At 41.7% G+C, this 22,364-nt stretch overlaps 1 protein-coding gene across 28 annotated transcripts in view; it reads left to right on the top strand.

The window, feature by feature from the left end:
* The window catches only part of NFIA (nuclear factor I A), a 482,232-nt gene that overhangs the window by 311,033 nt on the left and 148,835 nt on the right, over positions 1 to 22,364 (top strand). For 27 of the 28 annotated variants that reach the window (XM_077277136.1, XM_077277142.1, XM_077277156.1 and 24 more), the window contains exon 3: positions 18,929 to 18,994. The exons of the other annotated variant lie outside the window; for it this stretch is intronic. In XM_077277136.1, the coding sequence (XP_077133251.1) occupies positions 18,929 to 18,994 (66 nt within the window). The remainder of the gene's footprint in view (positions 1 to 18,928; positions 18,995 to 22,364) is intronic. 28 annotated transcript variants of the gene reach the window in all.

Here is a 22,364-nt window from a genome sequence, read left to right as displayed (position 1 = left end):
TAAGAAATGGTGCAAATTCTCAATTGACCTTAATGCTGAAAACTCTATGAAACGACAGTCACATAAAAGAATAAAAAGATCCAACATATTTAGAAACCTTTGCAACTATGTTTCACAGTTACGAAAGGTTGCGGTGCGACAATGTGATACCGCAATCTCCGTGTGACGCCTGTCGCCAGGTAGCTCCAGTCTTAACCAGAGACCCCTCTAACCTGGAACATTTCCCTAGATCTGGAGGAGACCGCAAGTGACTCGTCAAGATGAAGGACGTGCAGAAGGGGGGAAGCCGCCGCTAAGAGGTGGCATGTGTGTAGCATAGAGATGGGTGAACACAATCTCCTCCACATCTCCCTTGTATTATTATAGTGGGGGGTCACCGTTCCCCTGACTCCCGTTTCTTCCGAAGAGTCTCATAGCCATGTGGAGTGTCTGCAAGACACAAAGGAATCACCATGTGAAGGTCGTTTCCTCGGTGTCCTCACAAGGTGCACGGACCCCACCAGAGAAGAGTCTACTCGAGACGTCTGCGGGTAAATGCTCTTCCCCACCAGCGCTAAGTGGAAGCGCCTGCAGTAACCACAACAGGGTCCAACCTCCGGCGCACACTGGAACGGAGCATAACTCGCACCATGTGTGCAAATAAAAATATGGTTTCAGCAAACATTGGAATAAGGCGACGTCAGGCTCAGCGGTGGCTTCTCTATTCAGGGCTCGTTTCTTTATCAGTTATGCACTTGGGAAGATTTTATGGAGCAATTATCCAATTAAATGTCCTTTGGGGGGGAGGAGGGGAGAGACCAGGCCGACTGAATGGGGCTTTTATGTTTTGAGCCTTGTTGGAGCATTGGAAGTTGTACAGAGTTTTCCATTCAAGCAATGTGCTTGGGTTAGTAAAGTGGAAACGAGCTGACTCGCCGCAGAGACAATACGCACTGTTTAAATACCACAGACTGACTTTCGCTAATTGTGAGTTCTCACCAAGAGCCTGGACAGGGGCCTCTCATGTCTCTGAGTCGTGACTTCAGACATTTTTTGTTTAAAGGGGAAGAAGTTCTTCCTGTAATCAAAGGAGAAAGGCGCCGTACATTAAGAAAATGAGAAATTATGGTGAAAGAAGGACTCTTGTATGTGATTCCCCCTAAGCTTGCAGATCCCTAAAAATAACGGGGCAGTATTATAGTAGTTATATTCTTGTACATAGGGGCAGTATTATAGTAGTTATATTCTTGTACATAGGAGCAGTATTATAGTAGAAAAGAAAAAGCAACGAAGATCAGCTCACCTCCTCTCAGTCCCAGCGCAAGGATCATGCAGTGCTGCAAGTAGTACGAAGAAAAAGCAGAAGTCCAGCGTGGGTGATGTCCATAAAAAATACCTTTTATTCCATTTTTGTTAAAAGCACATAAATCCAAAGTCCATCTTCATATCCATAGACACAAAAACGGGTGATTCATACCAGTGACAGTCACAGGCTTAAAGTGCATTAAAATCAAACGCGTTTCAACGGTCGTGCCGCCTTACTCATTGTGACAATGAAGAATATAACTAATATAATACTGCCCCCTATGTATAAGAATATAACTACTATAATACTGTCCCTATTGTGACAATGAGTAAGGCGGCACGACCGTTGAAACGCGTTTGATTTTAATGTACTTTAAGCCTGTGACTGTCACTGGTATGAATCACCCGTTTTTGTGTCTATGGATATGAAGATGGACTTTGGATTTATGTGCTTTTAACAAAAATGGAATAAAAGGTATTTTTTATGGACATCACCCACGCTGGACTTCTGCTTTTTCTCAGTATTATAGTAGTTATATTTTTGTACATAGGGGGCAGTATTATAGTAGTTATTTTCTTGTTTATAGGAGCAGTATTATAGTAGTTATATTCTTGTACATAGGGGACAGTATTATAGTAGTTATAGCCTTGTACATAGGGGCAGTATTATAGTAGTTATATTCTTATACATAGGGGGCAGTATTATATTAGTTATATTCTTGTACATAGGGGCAGTATTATATTAGTTATATTCTTGTACATAGGGGCAGTATTATAGTAGTTATATTCTTGTGCATAGGAGCAGTATTATAGTAGTTATATTCTTGTACATAGGGGCAGTATGATAGTAGTTATATTTTTATACGTAGAGGCAGTATTATAGGATTAGTAATGTGATGTATGTACACAATGACTCCATCAGTAGAATAGTGAGTGCAGCTCTGGGGTATAATACAGGATGTAGCTCTGGATCAGTAATATAATGTATGTACACAGTGACTGCACCAGCAGAATAGTGAGTGCAGCTCTGGGGTATAATACAGGATGTAACTCAGGATCAGTAATGTAATGTATGTACACAGTGACTGCACCAGCAGAATAGTGAGTGCAGCTCTGGAGTATAATACAGGATGAAACTCGGGATCAGTAATGAATGTACACAGTGACTCCACTTTTCATGTAAAGTTATTCTATATAAAAAGTAGAACATGTTGCTCAAGGTTGATATTCCCTGTAAAGAGTTGTATAAATAATGTGCATTTACCATATTTTCGCAGAATTCTCTAGTGGAATTTACATTGTACAGATGGAATACTAAATTTAATGTACAGAGATGAAAGATGCTGGTCAGACAGTGCCCCAGCACACATCATGTCAGTAAATCATCCGATAACCATTGTGGTGTTGTTTGAAATCTCTCTACAACACGAGGGTCTGTTCTTTTCTACTGATTATTAGTGTCAGTTAAAAAAAAAAAACTTGAAAGCCACATAAATCCAATAGAAAAGCTGCGAAAAAAGATTGGGATGGTGTCTGGGAATTGTTGACTCTGCAAAACTAAGACAACTCTCAGCACTGCAGCGATTTACTGAATTACTCTGGTAGTGTAAATCGCTAGGTTATCTTCTTACAAAGACTCGATCCTAAAATTTTAGGGTCAGATCAGCACAAGTCATAAATTGCCGCCATGAATATAAAGGAATAACATAAAATAATTAGATTTTGTTTATTACATCAATTTTCAGGTTGGGATCTTAGAATTAATGTATGGCCTCTACACAGCTTGAAAGGTCTTGGCTATGTCAACTGTGGGATCTTGAATAGATTTCCCATATATGTTTGATTAGTGTTCTGGTGACTGGCACCGACATTGATCCCTGGTCTCTACTATTGACATACGAGTGACCTTTTATGGAAGGTCTCACACGTTCAAAGTATCTGGTAGATTTAGAAACAGTAAATAAGTAGGTTTCCTTGTTTCATTACTATAACTACTTATCTCTCCATAGAAAAAGAGGATATAAGGGGCTTTTGGGAGTGAAAACAACCATCATAAGACTTAAAACATACCCCCACACTAAAGCCCTCCTCTTCACTGAAGATATTGCAATATTCCTTTTTTGCCTTGCACCGCTCCTCATGGGTGGGCCATATATCTTGCCCCACCCCTTTTTTGTATTTTAGACTTGAGCCATTAATCAGAGCAAGAACTGCCTTCTATGAGAAAAGTGCAAGGTTATCCTTTGATGGCTGCATACCTTTATTTGCTGAATTGGCAATGTATGCAGAGTGTAAGTTTCTTCATAGTTCACACCATTGCATGTCAGGGAAATGGGACTGTCCTCATATGGAGCTTCAAGTCTCCATGGAAGTGTAGGATACATGCTCCCTTCTTCCCCAATTAAAAAAAAAAGTGCCACGTATAATTGCTCCTTGAACAATGTCTATTTCTCGTCCAGTCTTCCCTGGCTCCTCTTGGGCGGTTCTTGTCATAAACCACCCTTTTTTTTCAATCAGTACACTTTCGTCTGTGTCGCTGATAAAAACAGGGACTGCCGTGTACAGGAAAAAGGCAAGGAGTCCAATGGGTTTTTCTAACCCGCCATTATTTGCTGAAATGGCCGTCGCAATTCACACCATCTATGGGGAAGAAAGTTGGGGCCATCCTGGTATGGAGCCCTTAAAATATGGAGAGTATGTACTTTTCTGTTCTATATTGAAAATGGAAAAGGGTAAAGCATCAGGGTATGTTCACACGCTGCGGTTTTTGCTGCGGATCCGCAGCGGATTTGGCACTGCGGATCCGCAGCTTTTTTCCATGTAGGTTACAGTACAATGTAACCCAATGGAAAACAAAACCCGCTGTGCCGACGATCCTTTTTTCCCCAGGCAAATCCGCAGCGGTTTTGCCTGCAGAAAAAAGAAGTACCTGTCAATTCTTTCTGCGGATTCTGCTGCGGGTTTCCAGCAGCCCCAATAGGAAACTGCAGTTGGAAACCCGCAGTGGAATCCGCAGAAGAAAAAGGATCAAAAACCGCAGCGAAAAATCAGTGCGGATTTTAGCTGCGGTTTTTCAAAACAGGACCTGAAAAAAAAAGGACGGAAAAAAGGATCGTGTGAACGTAGCCTTACGGTTCAAAAACTTTAAGGGTGCTTAATATTATATGGGTGGAGTTGCACTTTAATTAACAATTGGAAATTATTATGTCACGTCCGAAGAGAAAGAGACGTAGAAAACAGCTGAGTTGTAGTATCACAGGCACGCAGTGTAATAATGTAGCGGTTTGATTTGATTGTAGCCAATTTACATTTAAAAGAAAAAAAAAAAAAGTTTTAATTTTGTCACTTTTGTATTTATTGCAAAATGTGGCTCTTTGAGCAGAATATCTAGATATTTTCAGCTTCATTTTGATGGTCTATTTTACAGTTTCTGCCGCCGTTGACGAGGGAGTGTGAAAATATGATCTCTCCTCTCATATCTCCTGACAGTTATTTCAGAAATTATACAAATCCTTAAAATGTTGGCTTTAAATTGACTGGATTAAACATGGGAAAGTGCTTTAAGTAGTAGTGTGGGAAGCAATTTACAATTATTACACTTCCCTTCAATTAATCTGAAATAACGGATCTGTGCATATGTCCAAGAATTCCGCTCTCGTCTCTTTGAAATTGAAATTGTCCCATGAATTTCAATCACGACATAAAATGTGGGGCCACGGAGCATAAATCACATTTCCCTGCAAGTGTATGAAAGGACAATGAAATGAGATTGATCTGCAGATTCAGGGCGGTGTTCTCCTATAAGGCTCATCATTTTCTGTAAAATGCAGTGGTTTCCAACCTGTGGCTTTTTTCTTAAGCACAGAACTACATATTCCAGCATGCAGTGAGCGCTATGAGGCACTGTAAGGCTGTGTGCACACGTTGCAGATTTTTCGCGGTTTTTTTGCGTTTTTCCCCGATAAAAACGCTATAAAACTGCAAAAAATCTGCATACATTATGCATCCCATCATTTTTAATGAATTCCGCAATTTTTGTACACCTGATGTGTTTTTTTCCGCGAAAAAAAAACACATCGCGGTAAAAAACGCAGCATGTTCATTAATTTTGCGGATTTTTCACGGATTTCCCACTATATAATGCATTGGGAAAAATCCGCAAAAAAAAAAAAAACGCACCAAAAACGCGGTAAAAACGCATGTAGATTTCTTGCAGAAAATCTCAGGATTTTCTCAGGAATTTTCTGCAAGAAATCCTGAACGTGTGCACATAGCCTAAGAGTTGTGGTTCTGCTACTACAATTGTAAGTACCATCTCACAGTGGTAGTTTTATCTTTTACTAATTATGGCATATGGACAGAAACCCTCATCCATCAGGACAATTGGGGGTCTGGTGACTATCGCTTCCAGGTTGCTGCACTGGGTTTAATGCAGTGATGATCATATATGTGAAAGATAGGCTATAGTCACACAACCGTATGTTCCGTCCGAGAAAAATTGTCCAATTATGCTAATCAGTCTTTGATCAGAGTGGGATCCATTTTTCTCTGATGTGAACAATAAATAAAAATAAAAAGAATAAACTTTCTCCATCCTGTCAGTCTGTGAAAATTGGACCATATTCGAATGTAATCCAAGCGAGGTCCAATTTTTTTCATAGAACCCATATACTTGAATGGCTGATTTTGGTCCGATAATAGGAGGCAAATTGTGCATGCTACAATCTTTTTTTACATAGACCACTCGGTCCTAGGGAAAAATTGGACATGTGCACGGCCTCATTGAATAGCATTGGTCTGAGTGTGATCCGATGTCTTGACAGATCACGCTTGGACCGGAACTACGGTCGTTTTCACGAGCCTTTACAGAGACAGCTAGTCCAATGGAGAATGCAGCAGCTGAGAATTTGTCAATGGGGATGATGATATCCTCTTTTTCCCAATAAGTCAGAGTCTTAGAAGTAAACCTGGGGAAATGTCATAAATGCTGAAAATTGGAATATTCCTTTCAAATATTGATAAGTTGAATCTCTTTCCAATTGTTACGCTTTGTAAATGGGGAAAGGGGCGCTGTACTGTCCATAGGGCTAGGACCCTAATATCCCTGCTCCCCAAGGTACCTCTAAGGCCGGCATCACACTGGCGAGTTTTACGGACGTATGAGCGCATAAACTACGTCCGTAAAATACGCATAACACACGGCCCAATGATTCCATATGTCCCAGCTCCTATCAGCCGTATTTTACTGATCCGTATTATACGGTCTTGTACGGCCGTACAAAATTGCAGCATGCTGCGTTTGTCACCGTATTGCGCAAAAAAAAATCGCCAATGAAAGTCTATGGGGGCGAGAAAAATACGGATTACACACGGACCAGCAGTGTGACCTGCGAGAAATACGCACCGGTGTTAGAGAGAAAAGCCGGTAATTCAATTGCCGGCTTTTCATTTCTCCTTCCCAAACCCGACAGGATATCAGACATGGTTTACATACAGTAAACCATCTCATATCCCTTTTTTTTTTTTTGCATATTCCACACTACTAATGTTAGTAGTGTTTATGTGCAAAATTTGGGCGCTGTAGCTGCTAAAATAAAGGGTTAAATTGCGGAAAAAAATTGGCGTGGGCTCCTGCGCAATTTTCTCCGCCAGAGTGGTAAAGCCAGTGACTGAGGGCAGATATTAATAGCCTAGAGAGGGTCCATGGTTATTGGCCCCCCCTGGCTACTAACATCTGCCCCCAGCCACCCCAGAAAAGGCACATCTGGAAGATGCGCCTATTCTGGCACTTGGCCACTCTCTTCCCACTCCCGTGTAGCGGTGGGATATGGGGTAATGAAGGGTTAATGTCACCTTGCTATTGTAAGGTGACATTAAGCCAGATTAATAATGGAGAAGCGTCAATTATGACACCTATTATTAATCCCATAGTACTAAATGGTTAATAAAACACATTATTACAAAGTATTTTAATGAAATAAAGACACAGGGTGTCGTAATATTTTATTAGACTCTTAATCCACCTGAAGACCATCGTTCTGTAACAAAGTCAAAAAAACAAACAACAATATTCCATACCTTCCGTCGTTATGTCCCACGATGTAAATCCATCTGAAGGGGTTAAATTATTTTACAGCCAGGAGCTGTGCTAATGCACTCACTCATGCCTGTAAACCCCGGGTACTGAAAGGAAAGCTGGGTGATCTGTAGTTACCTTGAGTTGCGGTGATGCGCCCTCTGCTGGATGTCCTCATGAACTGGAGCCTTGGAAAAGTTTCCACGCTCGAGTTCATATGAGGACATCCAGCAGAGGGCGCCTCACCGCAACTCAAGGTAACTACAGATCACCCAGCTTTCCTTTCAGTACCCGGGGTTTACAGGCAGGAGCGAGTGTATTAGCACAGCTCCTGGCTGTAAAATGATTTAACCCCTTCAGATGGATTTACATTGTGGGACATAACAACGGAAGGTATGGAATATTGTTGTTTGTTTTTTTAACTTTGTTACAGAACGAGGGTCTTCAGGTGGATTAAGAGAATAATAAAATATTACAACACCCTGTGTCTTTATTAAATACTTTGTAATCATGTGTGTGTGTTTTATTAACCATTTAGTACTATTGAATTAATAATGGATAGGTGTCATAATTTACGCCTCTCCATTATTAATCTGGCTTAATGTCACCTAACAATAGCAAGGTGACATTAACCCTTCATTACCCCATATCCCACCGCTACACGGGAGTGGGAAGAGAGTGGCCAAGTGCCAGAATAGGCGCATCTTCCAGATGTGCCTTTTCTGGGGTGGCTGGGGGCAGATGTTTTTAGCCAGGGGGGCCAATAACCATGGACCCTCTCTAGGCTATTAATATCTGCCCTCAGTCACTGGCTTTACCACTCTGACGGAGAAAATTGCGCAGGAGCCCACGCCAATTTTTTCCGCGATTTAACCCTTTATTTTACAAGCTACAGTGCCCAAATTTTGCACATACACACTACTAACATTAGTAGTGTGGAATATGCAAAAAAAAAAAGGGATATGAGATGGTTTACTGTATGTAAACCATGTCTCATATCATGTCGGGTTTGTGAAGGAGAAAGGAAAAGCCGGCAATTGAATTACCGGCTTTTCACATATATCGCGCTGAATTAAATATAAATACAGAATATATATATATATATATATATATGTGTCTCAATGATATATATATATATATATATATATATATATATATATATATATATATATATATATATATATATATATATATATATATATATATATATATATACTGTATATATGTTTTAACGAACATTTGAGCACATAAATCCATTAGATGTCGGTTTTGCAAGCCTGCGAGAAAATATCGCAGTACGGATGCCATACGGATTACATACGGAGGATGCCATGCGCAAAATACACTGACACACCCTGCCTACGGATGACATACGGATCACTATTTTGGGGACTTTTCTGCGTATTACGGCCGTAAAAAACGGACCGTATTTACATACGCTGAGTGTGAGGCCGGCCTTAAGGTGAGAAGGTTTGGGCCACCAGCCTTAGTGTTCTCCTGTTATACTCTAAGCTGTCCCCTCCCTCTACCTCAGGAGGCCTGAGACAGAAATGCTATTGTATAAACATGTAAGACAAACAGGGATAACAAAAAGCAACTAACATATAAAACACTGACCAAAGGTAGAGAGGAATATATAGGGAAGCGTAGATATGTACAAACCAAATGGGAATAGGTCAATGGGGAAAGCATACACTCAAAAACAGCATATAACACTCCAGCAGAAGCAACGATCTCCAGCTCTGCACAAGGAGCTAGGAAGTAAAACTTTCACAGGCAAGGAAGAGAAGGTCTGGCCAGATTTTATAGCAAGAGGAAATGACCAGGTCCGCAACAGCTGTGAGATGGTGCTGCAAGTTTCTAACCAGCATAGAAAGTGCCGTTAACCTGCTCAGTACCAAAGAAAACTAAACCCATTTAATATGAAGCACAAACACATTGGCTAAATGGAAGATATGCAATTCACAATACGTAGTGATCTTCTAACTCCAGATCTCCCAGGAGGATGTGACACGATTGCAAGTGTAAGCTAAAGGGACAGGGCTTAGAATGTCTAAATCAATAGGGAAGGTCTTCTGCTGCAGCCAGTTTCTTGACTTGCCAGTAACTGGTGTGATCTGAGGTTGTGAGAAGGAGGGAAGAAAGTGGCTAATTTTCTGGGAAACATGAGCTGAGCAAAATAGAGCATGAGCAGTTGAGAATCACGGTGGTGCAGTGGATAGCACAGCAGCTTTGCAGCGCTTGAGTCCTGGGTTCTAATCCCACCTCGGACAACATCTGCAAAGAGTTTGTATGTTCTCTCCGTGTTGCGTGGGTTTCTTCCGGGCACTCCGGTTTCCTCCCACATTCCAAAGACATACTGATAGGGAATTTAGATTGTGAGCCCCATCGGGGACAGCGATGACAATGTGTGCAAACTGCGGAATATGTTAGCGCTATATAAAAATAAAAATTATTATTATTAATCTGTGAAGGGGGTTACCATGTCCCTGTATTCACAATTAGGGTCTCAGAGGTGAAGCCGCTGGATATGTCATAAATGCTAAAAAATGCATCTATCAAATATCGACCAGTTTGATATCTCATTATCCACGTCAAGGCTAAGCAAAACGGATTGGGTTTGGCATGCCTATATCATTGCGGAAGAACTGCTGCAGGCGGTTGGCAGACATGGGCGGCATGAAAATGGTCATTTTTTATATATCTCTCAATTGTGATGATATTTTATATAGCTGCCTCCTACAGTAAAATTCCTCTAATCTGGCACCTAGTCGTCTTCATTTTCCGGATCTTTTGTGATATCATATAGGACTTTCTTCAATATGAAATTAGATTTTCAAAGACCAAGATTTTGCCACATTTCCCTGTATAACATTCCGCATGTATACATGTGTATATAGCAGTAGAGGTTTTGAATACAGCTCGATAGCAGGCTTAGAAATAAATGCAGAAATCCAGGGAGGAAACCGTACACAGGCAGCAGCGTGTTTTCTTTCCTTCCGCTATGGCTGTTAGGGAGACACTCGACTCAAGAGCTAAAAGTACGCAAAGTAATTGATACATCAGCGGTTGTCAGCTGTAATGAGGAGACGGCCATGCACTTTTGAACTTTTTTTTTTCCTTTTCTTCCTTCTTGAAACAGATTTGCGCTTTCCTCCGATTATCCTCATTCCTCTGTTTAACAAATTATAACTTTTTCCCATTAATGGGATTTTCCGCTTTTACTTCAATAAAGTTTAATCACTGTACGACTTTCCAATTTACTTTATGTTCAAAGTTGTCAAGATCTCTGCTTGTTGTCAAAGAATCCAAACTGGAACAGGCCTAATATTTATAACAGCTGATGGTTTTGTATAGTCCAGCTAATTCTTTGTTAGTCTTTACTTAAAACCGATACATCTTTCCTGCGCTGTGAAATTGCTGTAAATTATCTGGATAGGAAAAGGGGATTGCTGTGTAACGCACAGAGAATTGTCTAGACCAGGGGCGGGCAATTAATTTTCCAAATGACTGGCCATGACTGTTGTGGAGGGCCGAATCAATAGGCTAAAATTAATTCTGCTAAAAAATTAATATTACCATATTAATTACATTTATCATTATTTTATATTAATATTATCACTTAATATTGAGCAGAATTAAGTATGCTGACACCCCCTATATACAGTGAGTACCCACATAGCCTCTTTATATACAGTATGAGCCTCAACAGTCCCCTAAGAGCAGTATGACCCCCACATAGCCTCCTATATAGTGTGACCCCCACATAGCCTCCTATATAGTGTGACCCCCACATAGCCTCCTATATAGTGTGACCCCCACATAGCCTCCTATATACAGTTTGACACCCACATTAGCCTCATATATGCAGTGTGACCCCCACATAGCCTCCTATATACAGTGTGACCCCCACATAGCCTCCTGTATACAGTGTGACCCCCACATTAGCCTCATATATGCAGTGTGAGTCCCACATAGCCTCCTATAGAAAGTAGGAGCCCCCGCATAGCCTCTTTATATAGTGTGAGCCGTCATATAGCCTCCTTTATAGCGTGAGCCACACATACCCTTTATACATACAGTGTGAACCCCCCATATAGCCTCCTATGTACAGTATGAGCCTCATAGAGCCTCACACACTGATTGGAGGAGGACGGAGCTGCCTGTCCTTCCACCAATGTATTAACCACTGTGTGTATTCTGAGGAGGTGGATAGCGGTGTTATCAGGGAGTAAGTGGCGGTAGCTGGGTGGTGGGTGAAGATATTGTGCGACCTGTGGGCCACTGTCTTCAGTTCTTCAGCTATCACGGTCCACGGGCCGGACTGGAACAGCTGGAGGGTCGAATGCGGCCCATGGGCCGCATTTTACCCAGCTCTGGTCTAAACTGAATGAATATATTTGTAGCTTAATTTGAGTTGCTCTACATCTACACTGCTCCGGATATAAAAATGAATGACAGCAAGCAGAGATGGGGAGGGGATAATGAGAATTGTCTAGCCTGAATACAATAATATTACACCATCAGTTATGAGAAGAGCTGTAACAGAATTTTGACTCCCGAAAGCAAAAAAAAAAAAAAAAATGTCCTCATTTGCTGATAGCAGCTTTCTACTATGCTGATGCCTCACAGATTCAAGATTTTTTTTTTTGCTGAAAATTTCTCTAAAAAAATAAAGGAGTATCTATTGTATGGCTGTAGATAGGAATGATTCCGTTCACTTATATTTAGAATTGAGAGTCCTCAGTGGTTGATACCTTTTAATGGCTAACTGAAAAGATGGTTCACTTATGGCATGCAGAGATCTTGAAACCAGCAGGGATCTGAAACACAAAGTTTCAGAACTTTTCTTGATTTTTATTTACATTTTTTTCCCATTCACTTCCCGGATTCCGGCGCTCTCCCTATTACCATCACCCACCTGTGCAGGACAGATGTATAGGGTGCTGCCCGACTCCTGCCAGCCGTACCTCGCTCCCAGACAGTAGTCATTACCTTGGTCGAAAGGTCACACCTAAATTGAATGAGAGGAGCAGCAGTGTGTTCCTGCACGCTGCACAAAGGCGGTATTGACTTTTTTTTTCTTTAATCCACTTTGCAGAAGGGGTGAGAGAATTAAATTAGATCTCTACGCAAAAAGAAATCGAGAGCCTTTGAAAGCAGAGATAAGACGAGAGCTTGAATTTTTCCCCCTCTTTTCCTGGGAGCTCTGAGCTCAGGATTTTTTTGCAGGTGTGTCATCGGATCCATGCCTTGCATCGATCAAAAACTCCACGCCGATGCATATTTAATTAGTGAGGGGACTTTTGATGCTGCCATATTGAATGTACTGTCTGAAAGAATCCCCCCACCCTTCCCACATCGTACACTCCCCCGCCCCATCTCCGGCCTCCCCCCTCGGCGTTGTTTGGGGAGATTCTGCATTTTGTCTGAGAATCTAAAACTTCTTTTGTTTTTAGCTGCTGTTGCATAGAAAGCTACTGACAAGCATACAAACAAGCAAGGGGGGTGTTTATTTTTTGTCTAGGGAGAAGGGTTGAGTCAATTACGTTTTTTTTCTTCTCTTTGGGGATTTTATCCCCCTTTAGAAAGTATATAAAAAGTAACAAAGGCATCCCATATTTTCCCAGCTCGCAGCACAACATACTCAGGGTGTTTTTTTTCCCCCCCACTTTTGTATGGACGCAGCTTTTGTCTGAATCGTTCATTATTTTTTGTTTGCTTCTTATTTGAATACGCGACGGTAAAAGAGACATCTCGCCGGACAGGACGCACTGACTCCATTCTGGTCATGGCGGCTCCTAGGAATATATAGTGGCCTATATGGAAAAGTGTATCTGATCCAAACATTGTATCCATAGCTGCATCCGATCACACAGGGGATCAAGGGCCAAAAAGGTGGTGTACGGAAAAGCACTTCCTTCTCCTGCTTGTGGAACCATCACTATCTTTTTCATCAATATTATCAATTGCCAGTTTTGTAGTTATCATGTATTTAAATGTATTTATTAATGCCCAATATTCTGTACAGTTATGTTCAAACAATAAATATTTATATAAGGGTATAGATCCTTTTTCTGATCAAAAACTCCAAATTGGCCTTTTCTTGACCATAAAGAGGCTTGATCAAATTCTGTCTTCCTGCATCCACCACTAGAGGGAGCTCTCTGCATTCAGCTCTTCCTGAAATCATTGTATCAGAGTCGGTGCTTAAGCTCCCCCTAGTGGTGGCTGCAGGCTTGCTGGATTTAATTATATAACTCTGGAAATGCTGGAGATTTGGAGCTCTGCAGTAGAAAAAAATCTCAAGCTGTCTTGTAAACAAGCTATTTGCAATCATACAGTCATCAGAATAATTTAATTCAAATCACATTGATTGCATAAACAAAACCATGGGGTAGGTAAGCATTTTCAAAGAATGGCTTATCTGTGAACTGAGCAGAGAGGACTCCAGCTTAAAGGAAATTGTCAGTGGGATCAAACCTCCTAAACTGTCTACATGAGCACGCAGGACATAGGAAGCTGAAAAAAGGATACCTTAATATCTGCAATTCGATGTCTTATGCCGGAGAAATCCACTTTTTTCTTATATGTAAATGAGCTATTAAGATTTCTGGGCCAGACATAGATCTCCCTGACAATCTGTTTCCAGAGATTATTGTAAATGGAAGGTGGCATAACCAGTGGGAGTCATGTAATAGCTGACAGTCTGCTGTCCTGATCTACATGTCTCACACTGGTAATATTGTCTCTCATTATAAGCTGTGGAGGCGGAGCCTCAGGGAGATCTATGTCAGGCCCATAGATCTTAACAGCTCATTTACATATTAAAAAAGTGTGGACTTCTCTGGAATAAGACATGGGATCGCACACTTCAAGTTGTCAATTTATTCACAATACCTGCATGCCCATATAAACGGATTAGGAGGGTTGATGCTACTGACACCTTCCCTTTGTTACAATGTATCAGGTCTATTAAAATGTATGAAAGTAGGGAATGTGTGATTGTTTATATGATTACAACTCAGCGGATTATCTAGATGGGATATAATTGTAGCAGACCCTCAGTTGTGACATTTCTGATTTAGCCTTTTGAATTTTCAGGCCAGAACTCTACGGTAATTCACACACATTAGTTTCTATTTTCCTGACTGATTTGGAAAGCTGCTGCGTTTTTGCAAACTGCAGCATGTCGCTTCTTTCATCGTTTTTTTCAGCAATTTTATAACTATAGGAAACAATGGGTAAGTGCAAAAATGCAGGAAAAACACAGCAAAAAAAAGCAGGTATCGGGTTTTTGCAGCGTTTGTGGTGGAAAAACCTAAAGAAGTTAAATGAGGCTTTTTGGGGGTAAACTAAACTTTATCAACCTGTACAAGAGAGCAAAAACGCAGAGATAAAAATGCAGCGAAAACTCAGCAAAACCTGCTTTTTGTAAGCAGCATTTTTACTGCCAAGATGGCAGGTTTTGCCTGCTGAAAAACGCAACGTGTGAATATATCCTTATTTAGTTTCCAAAGGAAGTTATATGGTTTGTATTGGTTTGTGAGGGTCCACAACTCCCTAGATGGGATCCCAATGGCTGCAGAGAACCTGGAATCCCCCGGTGTGAGGCTTGGTGCATAGGTTTGCGGTTCTTTATCTGATATTAAAGTCCAGGAAAGGATGAAATGATTTAATTTAAATGCATTCATTTTTTTTCCCGTGGAGATTCAGCTGTCCGCTGGGCCTGCAGCCATCTGGCTCCCAGCGGCCAAAAGATGTGGGTTTTTCAGCGTGCAATAAAAAATGGCCAGAAGCCACTACTTGCCTACATGCCAAAACTCAGCCGGTCATGGCAAAATAACCCTAGAGATTTATGGTCAGGGGGGACAAGTTTAAGTAACGGTCACTGAAGGTTTACAATTCACTATCATTTGGGCCATAGAAAATTGCGGAGTAGTAAACCGCGTGTCGTCTACTTATCCCCAGTCACATGACACTACACAGGTCACGTAGTCTAATACAGGAGACTTCCAAAGTATAACGATACAACGTCTGCAAAGTCTTCGTATAATTCTTATATCATGGCCTCTCGGAATGGAACTAGTCTTTTTCTCCAGTCGCATCCAAAGCTGCAATCCGTTTTCTGCTGGCTGCTCCTAGAAATAGACAGCAGTTTAGCTCCTCCCCACTGTCAGATCTGTGAGCCAATAGCTTAGCTCTAATAAAGTCATCTAAGCTCCCACAGTGCACTGCTCTCCGGTAACGGGAAAGTAGCAGAATTGTGGATTTAGCTTTTAGATGTGAATGGAGAAGAAAACAATAATTAAAACAGATAAGAAAAGCAAAATATGTACAAAGTTACTACACATTTTATGTAGATGTTATCTGGAATGTATAGTGGAACAATCACAACAAAGAAGTGTAATTTCCCTTATAAGGGTATGTGTCCACGGTCAGGTTTGCTTCAGGCTTTGGTCAGGATTTTATGCAGGTAAAATCCTGACCAAAAATGCTCCTGAGGTCACTGGCAGGTCACCTGCGGTGTTCCTGCGTGTTTTGCTCATTGTAGCAACATGCTGCGTTCTGAAAAAACGCAACGCATGTGCGTTTTTGCGGGGAAAATGCATGCGTTTTTTAATGCACAGTGGAGACGGGATTTCATTAAATCCCCTCCACTATGCTGTAACATCTGGACGCTGCGGTTTTGACGCTGCGGCTCAGCGCTGCGTCAAAAACGCAGCGTTTCCTGAACGTGGACACATACCCTCAGTGTAATTAAAAAAAAAAAAGTCAAGTTTTGATTGGTGGGATCTGGGTGCTGAGATGCCAACCGGACAGTGAGATGCAATCAGGAGATTGCTGCCTTAATTGATTACTTAAGAGTACATGAAGATGGGTCCATAAACGTTATATTCAGCTCCTCTACAGCTCATCCAACCTCGGAGGACTCTCAGCACCCAGATCTTCATCTCCTCCGGTCAAAACTTATTTTCAGAGTTCACTTCCCGCTTGAATATTCTACAAAGCAAATATTTGAAGAGTCTATGGCAAAATAAATACTTTATTTTATACTTTATATGTTCATTTCCTGCTGTTTTCTGCTTGTTGTTAGTAAACGGACACATTGCCATTTGTATCCAGTGACTGAATCATTCATACATATACAGTTTAGGGTTTGTTACAATTGTATCCAGTCTAGACAAATCTGCTGCAGTGTTTCAATGGACTTTATATCTATCAATCCCACCATTCTCATGATCTCTGCTTACTGTTAATGATTAGGACAATACTTTACATCCCTACCAAGAAATTCTGTTATGATCACATCTATCTGCTGCAGGTTCTTTAAAACCCCTTATCTGGCGGGTTTCATAGGCTTTAGTTGAGCGCCACATGGGCAGAATTCGGCATTTGCCTCGAAGAGCAAATTGATGCTTATCCAATAATTCCAGAATTCCGCAGTGTGTTTGGCCATGATGCATGGCGTACTACTGCAATTTGTGAGCATGGCCTATGTCTCTGATGCACTGTCATGAGCCCTAAAGCTTTGTCAGGGGGACATGATTAGGATGGATTTTTGCTTCTGAAAATGAACAAAAATGTTTCCATTCACTGACGGCAAGCAATAATGTTTACATTTTGTGCAATTGCAACATACAGTTCAATAGAAAGTTGCAGAACTTTTACATGTACAATAACTACCGTCAGCTGTTTTCTGTAACAATGTGCACAATAACTGCTGGTTTAGGGCTTGTTCACACGCTACATTTATGAAGTGTAAAAAACGCTACATTTTACAGTACTAGCAAAGTGGACGAGCCTTCTTTAATATCATGCACGCGCTGCTTAATTTTTCCTTTTCTTTTAATTCAAATCTGCAATATGTCAATTCTTTCAGCATTTTTCACTCATTTAAGGCTACTTTCACAGTAGCGTCGTGCACTGCACGTCGCTATGCGTCGTTTTGTAGAAAAAAACGCATCCTGCAAAAGTGCTTGCAGGATGCGTTTTTTCTCCATTGACTTGCATTAACGTCGTGCGACGGTTGCGTTGTGTTGCGTCGGACCGTCGCCACCAAAAAACGTTGCATGTAAGGTTTTTTGGTGCGCCGTGTCCAGCATTTCCGACCGCGCATGCGCTGCCGGAGCTCCGCCCCCTCCTCCCTGCACCTCACAATGGAGCTGCGGATGCGTTGAAAAACAGCATCCGCTGCCCCCGTTGTGCGGCGCTTCCACAGTATGCGTCGGTGCGCCGCAACATCGCATTGCGACGTGCAGTGCACGACGCTAATGTGAAAGCAGCCTAAGTCAATAGGAAAAACAAAGTGCAAATAACAATGCACGTAAAAACGTGCGTATTTTACTCTTCATTCATTCCTGGTGCAGGAAAATCTGTTGCAACTACTCAGTGTTTGCACATACCCTAAACAAGCTTGTCGATATTTCTGGATATTCCCGATTACAGCAGTTATTATTAATTAAGCCAAATCACAGATAAATAAATCTGAGCTCTGTGCAGTCGGGGATTGAACCGGTTCCTGGAGGGAAGCGATGACTCCTGGGAAATGCAATGAGTTAATGCTCTGTACCCAATGTCAATGGGAGCGGCCGAGTCCGGGCACTAAGTAATGCTATTGATTTCATGGAAATGCTTCCAATATGGATCCGTCATTTGCATTCATTATAGATGGGCAGATATTAATCTATTCATCGGATTACCTATTACCCCCGGATGATTGACAGCTCTCACTGTTTTACACATTAGTGCACAGGGGGACTATGAAATCCGGACGGCTCCTTCATCATCTCAGTTCATCTGCACGAAGTGGAAGCAGGCTTTTTTACTATCTAGAGGGCGATATTTTACTTCAGACAAGTAGAGGGGGCGGTTTGTTTAATTAAAGAAAAAATAATCAGTATATCTCATTCAGCCTTCATTATATAAATGACTCTACGTGATGGCATTGACTTAACTAGTAGGCGTATAGACTCATGCAACCAATGTTTTATTACCGCCGCTTAAAAAATGAAGGCATCATTCAAATAAACGTGATTAAAAATCTCTGTTTTGCGTACCCAGCTACTGTGCAAGGCTATGTGTCTCCATGGTTACAGACTACAAACAACCCCTATGTAGTCTGATCCTGCAGTGCCTTGCCTCTCTTCTACTGTCTGTAGCAAGAAGTAGCATAAGAAGTGGAATCTTTGTAAATCAGATCAACGTAGCATCATATTCCAGTTCACGGGCTGAAGTTTTTCTTTAATGCTTCTTTCATCTCATAGGGACAGTTGCCTCCACTACTGCCGGCCGTGAGTGCATGTGTTCACAGCGACGTACAAGGTTATTTGGATTCACACAATGTTTGCAGCAGGGAGAAACGGGAGTGCACAACTGGAAGTGTTATCATGGGGTCACAGGAGCAAAGATGTTACAGACTTCAAGAATGTAACACTGACAATGCTGTATAGTTTATCACATTTTTGTGGACACTAATGAACTTTTTGTTATATGTTCCTGAATCATAAATTTGCTGTATTTTTACTCAGAAACAGATTATAAAAAGTCATTATTTTCTGTTACCAGATTCAAGTCAGTCAGAGAGTCCCAGCCAGCCCAGCGAGGCTGATATCAAGGACCAGCCGGAGAATGGTGAGTCCATCCATACATGATACTTTATATGGGGGTCACAACATTAAATTATAAGAAAATAATTATTCATTTTGTAAACAATATATTGTTGTATTTCTCTACCAAAAATCAGTCTCCTAACTGAAGGCTACAACCTAGTATACCTATCATTTGCTTAGGTAACACTATTTTATGATTCTTCTCCGGTTATGAACTTTGACTTAAATTACTTAGTTATATCCTATACCCCAGAGCTGCACTCACTATTCTGCTGGTGCAGTCAGTGTGTACATGCATTACATTTCTGATCCTGTACTGATCCTGAGTTACATCCTGTATTATACTCCAGAGCTGCACTCACTATTCTTCTGGTGCAGTCACTGTGTACATACATTACTGATCCTGAGTTACGTCCTGTATTATACTCCAGAGCTGCACTCAATATTCTGCTGGTGCAGTCACCGTGTACATACATTACATTACATTACTGATCCTGAGTTACGTCCTGTATTATACTCCAGAGCTGCACTCAATATTCTGCTGGTGCTGTCACTGTGTACATACATTACATTACATTACTGATCCTGAGTTACGTCCTGTATTATACTCCAGAGCTGCACTCACTATTCTGCCTGTTGCAGTCACTGTGTACATACATTACTGATCCTGAGTTACCTCCTGTATTATACTCCAGAGCTGCACTCACTATTCTGCTGGTGCAGTCACTGTGTACATACATTACATTACTGATCCCGAGTTACATCCTGTATTATACCCCAGAGCTGCACTCACTATTCTGCTGGTGCAGTCACTGTGTACATACATTACATTACTGATCCTGAGTTATAGCCTGTATTATACCCCAGAGCTGCACTCACTATTTTGCTGGTTCAGTCACTGTGTGCATACATTACATTACTGATCCTGAGTTACATCCTGTATTATACTCCAGAGCTGCACTCACTATTCTGCTGGTGCAGTCACTGTGCACACACATTACATTACTGATCCTGAGTTACATCCTGTATTATACCCCAGAGCTGCACTCACTATTCTGCTGGTAGTCAGTGTATGCATAGATTCAGGGGTGGACCTACCTGTGCAGCTGTACCAGTGGCTCACTTCCATCTCCAAGGCAGTAAGCCCCTTCTGTCACGGACACATAAATGTATTTTGAAGAACTATTTGATTGCAAAGGGCCCATATGTCGTCTTTCCACAGGGGCCCTCTTCTGTCTGTGCCCACCTCTACATAGATCATTCCTAATTACGCAAGGCCTTAATCTCTATGAGCAGTTTAATTGTAGAGTGAACAGTAATGACCTGCAGTGTAAAGCACCAATCTCTTTTTTTTATTTATTTTTTTGCTGCAAAAAAAACAATTTATGAGATACAAGATATATTATATTAGGAAATAGCTGATGATGCCTTTCCCTGAGGAATCGGGCCCCACGGTGATCCGTCACGCAGACTCTTTTTGCTCGCTGCCCTGTTGTGTAAGTTTCTGTCCTGGGTGCGTTTGTCGTTGGTTGTGCGTTACAGTGTAGCGTCTCGTGCCACTAGATGCCTTCAGTCTACGGAAACAGTGACACGGAGACGTCGCTTGCAGCTCATCAATGTCATTGTCCAGCGGGGAAAGTAATGTTTTTTTCATGTGACATTTGTTGTCAGCCGTTTGCAGCTTCCATGCAGAACTGTGCAGTGTAGAGCGGCGCCCCCGCCTCGCTGTACAGCTATTGTAGCATTCTCTGCCTGTTATACAGCCCCCCGGTCGCTCGCATGCTAATTTCTAATATTCTGCTCCCCTGTGATTTATAAATCAGAAGGCTGTTTATTCTGCAAACATCTCGCCTCTTGTAGTCACAGGAACATTCGGGGGGCAGATTCCAAATATGTCTGTAACGGCATTATGGCCACACCCATGAAAAGTAGACCGACAGCGCCCACTATGGGCCGAAGGCGCCACTTCAGGGCTTCATAGCAACTAATGTTTCTTGCAGATGTGATAAGTTTATACAAGTTGTTCTTCAGTGGTGTCTGCATGGGGCGTCATCCAGCCCTAATACACATCTGCTCCGAACCAGGGGAAAAAAACGCTGCTATCAGTGAAATGCCTGCAGTGCATGAAAAGTTACTGGACCCATCAGAGGTGTGAATGGAGCGAACGTGGCTCTCTATAGGCTCCATTCTTTCAGTAGTTTAGGTATTTTTTTATACTGTGTAGCTGGAAACTTGATACTTTGTGTCCTGCACTATGGACAGATGGACACAGCCCTTACTTGAGCGAATCCCCTTTTGGATTTAGACACATCAGCAAACAGCAGCTCCAGCGGATTGTGTATGACCCCCAGGTGGCTAAAGGCCCCCCATATACATTAGGCTGACCCCCCTGCAGCAGGCTCATCTGCAAATCTAGTGTGTTTGGGGGTCCTGATGCTTCTACAACAAACGATGTTGGGGGGGGGGGGGGAACGATGATTCGGCATGTCTGGTTTTGGGCTGCCGACCTTACCTGCTTGGTGAGATTAGCGGAGCGCTGCGGTGTATGGAGGAGTTCGGTGATGGGACAAATTATTAGTCGTTCAACAGCTATCTATTGTGTATGTGGGGCTTAACTTGTAATGATTAGACAACCCCTAGAAACCGTGTCATGTTAAAAAAAAAAATGAAATTACCTATTACAGATCCAGTCTGTACTCCAGAGATGCAGGTGCAGTTTTGCTAATTTTTACTGAAACTTGTTGTCAGGCACCAAAAAAACGGCTAAGCTGAAGTAAAAGTGTTGTTCTGTGTCTGCAGCATAAATGTATAAATCACTTAATCGAAGTCATCAGTACAAGCTTTGTGCAGACACTGAACAAGCAGGGAAAACTGTGAAAGTTCAGCTCCGAAAATTGCAGAGTAGTGAGTGCAGCTCTGGAGTATAATACAGGATATAACTCAGGATCAGTAATGTAATGTATGTACGCAGTGACTGCACCAGCAGAATAGTGACTGCAGCTCTGGGGTATAATACAGGATGTAACTCAGGATCAGTAATGTATGTACACAGTGACTGCACCAGCAGAATAGTGAGTGCAGCTCTGGAGTATAATACAGGATGTAACTCAGGATCAGTAATGTAATGTATGTACACAGTGACTGCACCAGCAGAATAGTGAGTGCAGCTCTGGGGTATAATACAGGATGTAACTCAGGATCAGTAATGTAATGTATGTACACAGTGACTGCACCAGCAGAATAGTGAGTGCAGCTCTGGGGTATAATACAGGATGTAACTCAGGATCAGTAATGTAATGTATGTACACAGTGACTGCACCAGCAGAATAGTGAGTGCAGCTCTGGAGTATAATACAGGATGTAACTTAGGATCAGTACAGGATCAGTAATGT

The sequence above is a fragment of the Ranitomeya variabilis genome, chromosome 8, assembly GCF_051348905.1.
Source record: "Ranitomeya variabilis isolate aRanVar5 chromosome 8, aRanVar5.hap1, whole genome shotgun sequence".
Taxonomy (NCBI): Eukaryota; Metazoa; Chordata; class Amphibia; order Anura; family Dendrobatidae; genus Ranitomeya; species Ranitomeya variabilis.
Note: the sequence above shows the minus strand (reverse complement) of the source record. Positions and strands in the feature narration are given on the sequence as shown.